General features: G+C 35.5%; 1 protein-coding gene across 1 annotated transcript; it reads left to right on the forward strand.

Annotated features, from left to right (window-relative positions):
* The first annotated feature begins 7,995 nt into the window (after nt 1-7,995).
* Nucleotides 7,996-9,384, forward strand: LOC136805432 (protein doublesex-like). The gene is made up of 2 exons (XM_067062015.1): nt 7,996-8,004; nt 8,686-9,384. Exons 1-2 carry the CDS (start codon nt 7,996-7,998, stop codon nt 9,382-9,384), a joined length of 708 nt encoding a protein of 235 aa, XP_066918116.1.
* Nucleotides 9,385-9,588: the final 204 nt, after the last annotated feature.

The raw sequence follows: 9,588 nt of genomic DNA on the forward strand, positions 1-9,588 counted from the left end.
TCCAAAATTTCTTCTTCTTCAATTGACCAAGCTTTTGATCTTCGATTGTTTTGATCTTCGATTGTTTTGATTGCCCACCCTCTCTTCTTATTGGTGTTGTTTTTTATGTTGCATGTGTTGTCTAATAATAGATGTGATATATTTTTCTTGTTACTGCTTATTGCTAAGGTACTTCTCCACTATTTCTCCTCAAAGCTTAAGAATACTACGTAGAAAGTAGAAATAACAAGAAACATGAATTTGTTCGTTTATTGGATACATCTTGCAAATGAAAAGCACGTAGTTGAGATATTTTATAATATCTATAATTAGAACGAAATAAAATAGACTAACGATTGAATGTACAAGATTCGTAATAAGCATGTAAAATGGTAGAAGAATTACAGAATAAATGTCATCGATCCTTCCGCAATCGTGCCAACAAGCAATGTAAAGAAGCAATTATCAGATGATAAAATGGAATAGGTTACATATAAATTGTTCTGCTAGACCGGGCAGAATGAAAATATCGATAAATAAAATATTATTCATTATTACAATAGAAAGGGATATACTTCTGGTACTGGTATTAGCACTAACAGTGACTAAGCAGGTAGCGCAAAACCCCCAGTGGCTGTTTATTCTGGATGAAACATTATCTCCGAACCAATGGCATCAGTCACCCGGAGTCCTCCCTTTGCACATAATTAAAAAGTTTTACATAATGTGCACTTGTTGTTTGGTCATCATTAAAGGTCGTGTGTAACCATAAAAGTGGCCAACTTTGCTGCTAATAATGAGGATAGCCATACATGAACCATACCGAACAATGTCGTTGAATCCCGTTCTCTTCTCCAATGCTGATGTCGATTCGTCTCGTTTACACATGGAAAGCAAAATAGAATAGAAGCGATTAGTTTAACTTCACTACAACTTTTGCAAGAGCGAGGATTTTGAAATGAAAACACGAGACATTTAAACACGCATTTTTGACGCATGCGCGCAGCTTGTCCCAATCTGCGCAAAGATCATCAAGCAGCTATGAGTGCGAAACCGTTGAGAAACTCATTTCCCGTCTTTGTTCGATCGCCGAGAAACACGCTGTCATGCAATTTCGAGTTATTTGAAGCAATGTATTTGGTAACACACATTCGTCTTAGACACGGGTGGTCTTTTTCTTTGATGTTTGGTTTTATGCTTTCTAGAATTTTCAAAGTATATATGATCCCGATGATCCTATATCGTTTTCTGCTCCTCTGAAGTGAGTTTATCTTGAACTGCATAAGACTTCCCCAGTAATTTTGAGGTGTTCCTTTTATTTGCTTTAAAAATATTTCTGTCTCTCTTCAAGTTTTTGAATAAGGCCGACAGGGCTCCATAGAACTGAACGGTACTTCAGAATTGGGATAACAAGTGATTTATATAGATTAAGCATAGTATGAGGTGAGCAGCAAGTGAAGATTCGTGATATCGAAGAAATGAGATTTTTTGCTTTTTTCAAGTTGTTTTAGTGTGATCTTTGTAGTAGCAATCGTTTGATATTAGTATTCCCAAATCTTTAACAAAATCTTTTTCTTCAATTTTATGTCATGGTGAAATGTAATAGGTTTCCTTTTTGATTTCATTAATCAAACCATAACGCAACAATTCGAATTTGATGTGATAACACTTCCTCTATCCCGTCTAAATCCTTGCAAGGTTTTCGTTCACTTGATTTCTTTGTTTTGTGGAATGAAAGCAAGCTTTCATTGGTGACCCGTGTGTATGATCAGTTCGATCAGTTCTTTGTTTGTTGCTTTGAAATACTGCTCCACAAATTATTTCTCTATGCATTTCTACGATTAGCGAGAGTCAACTGTGTTATCGTTTGTTTTTACCAAGAATTGGATAGTTGAAAAATATTTTCTTGGGCTAACAACAGGTTAATTATAAAAAGAATAATTAGTTGCTACATTTTGTGCTATCAGAAAAACTGATAACAACTCTATGTAGAAGGGTCTTTTTTTAATAAATCACACTTTTTGAAATCACGTTCTTCTTGATTTTGGCGAGTTTTAGCGGCAACCGGATCTCAGTTCAGCCTTCCTAAAATCGAATTTTGTTCATATTTACCAAAGAGAACGCTAAAGTTAGCATTTTACCTAATTTTAGATTTTTATAGCAAAAAAAACCATTGTTTCTGTCGGATGTACGCGTACGTCCAACAGGTATTTGAGCTTCAATAGCAAAATTCTTTGTAATATCTGTAAGCCAAACTTGATAGCACCGAAACTACGCAACGAAATCTTTCAGAAAATATATATTTTGAAAGGTAACACTTTTCCCTCGTTCCAGGATTCGATAAACCAAAACCGGTACGTCCGACAATCGAGTCAAATTTTCATGAACAGAAAAGTTGATATAGTTTACTCAATTCAAGTGTCGAAAGGCTAATTTTCATGGAAATATATCACTCTTGGGTTGATGTCTCTCCATTTTGTGAGCAGAAAACCTTAAAGGAATTATACGGTGTTATATACACCCGACTCGTCTGAAACCATGAACATATAAACGACTGGACATCCATCTCCTTTGTATTTTTGAAGATAACACTGCTAGCTTCGTTGCCGCCTCGTTAAAATCATCAAATGAAACAATAAATTCTGATGGTATACCTCTTGGGAATACCTTGCTAACAACGTCAAAATTTCGACAAAAGTCTCTGTTGTTCTACTTTTCTCAATTCTTTTATCTATATCATAACAAAGATAACAGAGGCAAAATCATCGTCAGCTTGTCAAAACTCCGACTAATATTTCCAAATTTTGACTTAAAAGTGTCTAATAATTTTAGAGAGTGTCACATTCTAATTTCGATATTCTTATGACACAGGCTCTCAACTTTGGCAAGCTATTTTTTTCAAGTCATAAAAAAAATTATTGGAGTGACAAAAGGGATTCAAAAGTATACACGCAGTTGAAATTCTGCATTTCAGAGTTGAAAATGTTGATAAAATATATTGCAAACTCGTGAAAAAATTTGAAAATAATTTTTTTGTGCATTAGGAGTAATGTTTAAGCTCTATCAATCATTTTACCTAAACAATTCAAAGAAATAAAATTACGACGGATTATTGTCGGATTTTTTTATAGCAATTTTGAAAAACAGGCGGCAACGAAGCTCGCTTCAAAGAGACAATAAAAGATAGATGTCCAGTCGTTTATATGTTCATGCTGAAACCGATATCAGCAAAATTTTAATAAAAGAGTCCTTTGAAATTTGTAAATAAAAGGAAGAAAAAAATCTTGCTCCACATTTTCCTTTATTCATTACAAAAGATTCTATTTATTTCAATCTGCTGAATCAACATACATTATAACTATGTAAAAGGTCAATGGCTTTAAAGTTGGACAATAAAAAATCATGTTTATGACGATGTACGTCCGACAGAAACATAAAAGAGCCATTAGAAAAAATCCAAATCATAAGAGGTAGTAATACCAGGACCTTTCGGTGCACCTTATGGGTAGATTGAACTATGCAAAAGCTCAAATAAATGGGCTTGTGGAGGTCTTTTTGCTATAGATCTTCAAAGTATCGATCATACGTCCGACCATAGTATAAGAAAGTTATCTGATATTCCGATGGCGTATTGGCGGCCGCCCACGCTAAAGCTCTAAAGGAGCGGGCCAATATACCATCGGAGAGATTTAGTAGTGGCCCTTTGATGTGCCGACAACAGTCGGGTTCAATGGCTATATCTCCGCTTGCTCAAGAATTATGTTCGTCCCGACTGAACAGAAATTTAGCATGAAAATGTCTGCTGCGCCGACCGTCAAAAACTATTTTTATTTATAGTTTTGGCACTTCAATGACAAAGCAAATTTCGGATTCAAGAAGGGCAAGTAGTGAAGAGCTTTTGTTAGATTTTGGTTGTTTTTTGGTTTGTTTTGGTGAACTTTTTTACAATATAAATGTCTTTATGCTTTCTTAGTATTTCTTTTAGTATTCAGTGTAATTTCTGTAAATGCACCAACCTTTTAAAGATTGTTTTTTACACACAAATGTTGATTATTTTTTGTTTGTTTTGGTGACTGATTTTTACTGATTTTTCTCAAAGCCAAACTTAAAGATCATAAAGAAACAGTAACAGGTATGTTCCTTATGCTTTTTCAGTAAGTTTTATGTTGGTATAATCTTGTCCGGTCCTATCAAAACGACTGTTGACCGCCAGAGACAACTGAACACAACCGACTGACCGACAACAGTCAAAGTCAGTCAAAGTCTCTAGCAGCAGTACAAACATGTGTACAAAACAGATAATTTTGTCTTCAGAAAGATCTACAGACTTCTGTAAAGGTAGTTTGTATCTTATTAACGATTAACTTCACTTTTAGTATGCCTACAGAACAGTCAATTTTGTAATTTTACAGAGCACATTGAAAATTCACTTTTGAGGTCCTATGAAGGTTATCATCGCGCCAAATTGGTGTTGCAATTTTTGTCATCTCAGAGAAGAAGTCATTGCATTGATTTTTCGCGCGCGTTCTATTTTGTGCCAATCAAATTGCGTCACGCATTCGAAAGATTCGAAAATGTTGCAATCAAAATCAAAACAAAAAATTTCATTTGAGACTTGCTTTTGAAAAGAACACATTGAGCTTTTCAAAAAATAAAACCTTATCGTGCTTTAATTATTACTCTCATTCTTGAAAATAAAACTTGAGAATGAAGGAAAGTTGTAAAATTAATTAAATTGAGATTCGATTAAAAGAGGTATGTATGTATAGAAATGGAATGCTTTTGTTTGCTTCAGTTTTCACAGTAGACTTTCCTGCCTTCGAAATTCAGTTATCGAAGGTAGCCTTTGTTTATCTAAAATTTATTCTTATCAAATGGTGATTCAATTTTGGATATCAAGAACTCCCAAGGATGACCAGAAAGTTTTTATTTAATTTGGAGATGAAAGAATTTAAATGTGAAAAAATGGCAAAAAATAATGAGTAGCTAGAAAAACTGCCGGCCATTTGATCGAAAAAGGGATTTTTTTTTCGAAGTTCTTCATCCAGTAAGACTATTTTCCAGTAATATTTGAAAATTAGGCTGCTAGTTTGAAAATCAAACCCAGCTCGATGTTTAATTTACTTTTGTTGATCAATGTAAAATATGTTTTGGATTTTTAAATGCTTTGAACTCTTTATAAAATTAAAAACTAAATACTCATGCCAAAATATCCTATGCCCTTTACGTCAAAATCTAGATTTTAGAAAAGTTTTTATTATGCCATCTCTTCTTGTTCGAAAATCACCACATTCTTCAAAAGGAAACCCCATAACACTATACATATTTGGAAAGCCCTTTGATTATACTTTTCGAATGTTTGGACCTCCTAATTTTTTGCCATTGTTAAATGCGGGTTTTCCCTGACATGTAAACAAACATTAGGGGAATTCAAGGAAAAATGTCTCTGTTTTTCAAAGTGAAAAATCACCGCATCGCAGACCTGAAACTTTGTATTTGTTATACATTTTTGGAAAGGTCTAAGATTGAATTTCAAAGAAAGATGGACCTTAGCAAGATAAAGAAATGCCCACGATTTTCTATGAACCCTGAAACACAGGAGGGTTTAAGAATTTTGTTCGAAAAAGCACTGAAGTTCAACGGCTGACAAAATGAGAAATTCTTGGAGTAAAGAGCTCAAAAAAAGAGTAAATGATAGACGAAGTATTTTACTTTTCAAAAATATAAACTTCTTCCATCAAAGAAGTATGAAAAATGAATAAATAAGCGTTGTTACTTAGGAAAAATCACAAATAATTTTTCTTGTCTTCTTTTTGACATATTTTCGAACGTTTACCCCCGTCTTTTCTGACGTTCGATTCTTTGACGTCAAAACTATGAAGGTTAGTGTAATATTTATCGAGTATGTGTAGGTAAGTAGGAAAAAGCAATAAATTCATGTTTTAAGTTGTATTTTCATGTAAATGAAGCTAAATTAGGGGTTGTTTATGTTTGTTTACATAATCAAGCTAGCAGCACATGATTCCGAACCAAATACGAATATGGTGCTAGCCCAGAAAATATAACAAATCTGATGCGAATCAGATTTGTTATATTTTCTGGCCTAGCACCCGCATCCGATTTGGAATCAGATGTTAGCTTGCTGTTGATCGTTTCCAAGCTCCGAGCAAAATTTTTAAACGCGGTCAAGTCAAATTCCGTAATGCAAACCTTCCAGATGTTAAAATATGCCCGACCTTCAGAGCAGAGCGTGTCGTAGCATATTTCCACATCTGGTACCAGATAAATAAGAAAGCCGCCGCTGGAATATGTAACGCATTGTCTTTTGAGTTAATTGCTGTTTTATCTCTGTCTTCGAGCTTTATAAGAACATCAAGATGCTCAGTTTATTATTGGTAGATAGTTTTTGAATTTTTTTTCTTATTTTCCTTTACAAAAAGTTTTTTTGTTGCTAGATATCTCTGAATCTGTACCGACTAAAACACTTGAACATATTTTAGGCGTATTTTGTGGAAACAATAGTTTTTCGCCAAATTTGAAACTATAAGAACTAGATTCAAGATGACAACTTTCCTGTCAGTTTAAATGATAAAATTTGAAGGTGCTGGCTTGAAATTTTCACAGTTTTATCTTGATGTACTTTTTCATTGATTTCTAAAAAGATTTCTCTGAAATATTGTGAAGGCATTTTGAGGCACCTCATTAATTTTTGAGTTCTTTCAGCCCAGCCATTATGTGCCTGTTTAAATTTCTTAGTATTGATTTTTCCTTTACACTGATTATAACATAAGTGTATTATCAAGGGCATATCGTTAATGTCTAAAACGCACTGAGAAGTAAATATTAACGACAAACTAACAAAATTTACCATTAAAGATGCTATATTACCGATTTCTTTATCAACAAATAGTCATCAAATACGACAGAGATAGAACAACAGAAATTCAGATGTTATCATTCCAGCCGCGGCTTTCTTATACTATGGTCCGATAAAAAAATTCATTGAAAAGCAGGCCCGGAAGGTGTGATTAACTTTTGAGACAAGTTGTGAGGGTTAAACACCCGAATTATTTATAAATACCCGCGGGTTTAGAACCCCCACTCATTAAGTCATTAAGTGGTTCTCCATCCATTGGAATTGATCGTGTTTATTTTGAAACAGGACTAACTCTACATTTTTTTATCTAAAGCATGTGATTGTAAGTTGTCTGTCGCTAGTAAGATGTTGTTTACGCGAACTGAGTCAAGTGGCCTGTAGAAGGTTTTAAGTAAAAAAGTGTCATATTTTTCTATTATATACGAAAACTTTTTTGAAATAAGCCTATTGTTTCGCAGGTTTATTAAGATTCCTACATGGTCTTTTAATCTGATGATAATCTAGTGTCCTAGTTAATTGTTTTTTTTCCTAATCGTCGTACTTGAGCTAGGGAAAACAAATTTATGTGTCCATAACAACAGAATTTTGATATGATAGCGAATTAACTGATTAACAAAAATTTACCTGAAGTGAAACTATTCAATCCTCGGCTCCAGCCGCGGCTAAATTGAAAAATTCGCTTATTCGTTATTTCGATTGTCCGCTGCTTGAAGTTTTCTTTCGATGGATTTTGTTTTCTTTTCCTTTTTCAAGCCAAGGCTCTCACTAATTGATAGTGATTGTTCGGAAATACGATTATCGGACTTCATAAAGAAGAAAGACTGTTTTGAGCTCCTTGTAGTTATTCAATTGTGTTTGTTCAGTCTATCGCCTCTATCTTCTACTCACTCATTGGTTTTACTGCATCAAATACTTACAATGGAAATGCAATGAAGGGATGTTAATAGTTTGAGAGGATTTCACATCACTCCAATACAACTGATACAGTTGAGTTAGGCAGAGCTTCCTCATTTATGTAATTTTTCATTAAGGTTGATTTGAAAATTTTGCGATTTTTGGTTAATTTTCGTTAATTACACGAAAATGTTGCTTCACCTTTCTAATTAGCTATGTACATTTTTAAAGTTATTCTTATTAATATGTATACAGTTTGTGACCGGTCGATGTCTTGCTTCTTTTTTCCCCATTTGTTCCAAGATGTCGAAATACTTCTCATAAAGCGGTGTTTCATGTCATTCTGTTATAAAGTTTAAGGTTGCTTTGTCTGCTTTTATAGATTAAGTCCAAAGACGTAAAATTTAGTAGTCTATCTAAGAAATATCCCTTGCCTAAGGTCTAGAGTTAAAATATACCTATACTCTATATGAAAGAAATATTCCCCAACCCTATATCCCGTGGTCTTGAGCTCAAAAATATATCGGTATTATTAGCCCCGAGGTTCGATTTCCCCGGCTTGAATATTACTTTACTTATCCGAGAAAATGTTCTCCTACCCAAAGTCTTTAAATCCTGTGTTAAAATAAAGAATCCACTAGAACCATGCATTTCCTCCAACATAACCATCGTACCAGTCACTCACACTAACTATCATCAAAAAATAAAATTTGCTGATTTTGAAAGAAATGATGATGTTTTTGCCGATTCTGATGGTAGTGGAAATGTTTTGCTGATTCTGACAGATCCAGCATCACAACCATCCAGCATCACAACCATCCAGCATCACAACCATCCAGCATCACTACCATCCAGCATCAGTACCATCCAGCATCACTGCGATCCAGCATCACAACAATCCAGCATCATAAACATCCAGCATCACTGCCATCCAGTATCACAGCCATCCAGCATCACTGCGATCCAGCATCACAACAATCCAGCATCATAAACATCCAGCATCACAGCCATCCAGTATCGCTACCATCCAGCATCACTGCAATCCAGCATCACAACAATCCAGCATCACAGCCATCCAGCATCACAGCCATCCAGCATCACAGCCATCCAGCATCACAGCCATCCAGCATCACAACCACCCGCCATCACAGCCATCCAGCATCACAACCATCCATCATCACTACCATTTAGCATCACTGCCATCCAACATCACAACAATCCAGCATCACAACGATCCAGAATCACAACCATCCAGCATCACAGCCATCCAGTATCACAGCCATCCAGCATCACAGCCATACAGCATCACAACCATCCAGCATCACTGTCATCCAGCATCACATCCATCCAGCATCTCAAACCACCCAGCATCACACACCACCCAGCATCAGAACCATCCAGCATCACAACCACCCAGCATCACCACCACCCAGCATCAAAACCACCCAGCATCACAACCACCCAGCATCATAGCCATCCAGCATCACCGCCACCCAGTATCGCACAGTCATCCAGCATCGCACAGCCATCCAGCATCACAGCCATCCAGCATTACAGCCATCCAGCATCACAGACATTCTGCATCACACATCACCCAGCATCACAACCATCCAGCATCACAACCATCAGAATAACCATATACATCATCCCCACCAACAGAATAACGAAAAGCATCATCCCCACCATCAGAATAACCATATACATCATCCCCACCATCAGAATAACCATATACATCATCCCCACCAACAGAATAACCAAAAATATCATCCCCACCAACAGAATAACCAAAAATATCATCCCCACCAACAGAATAACCAAAACCTCTGTGCTAAGTTTCG

Source organism: Clytia hemisphaerica, unplaced genomic scaffold, assembly GCF_902728285.1.
Source record: "Clytia hemisphaerica strain Z4C2 unplaced genomic scaffold, Clytia hemisphaerica genome assembly, whole genome shotgun sequence".
Taxonomy (NCBI): domain Eukaryota; kingdom Metazoa; phylum Cnidaria; class Hydrozoa; order Leptothecata; family Clytiidae; genus Clytia; species Clytia hemisphaerica.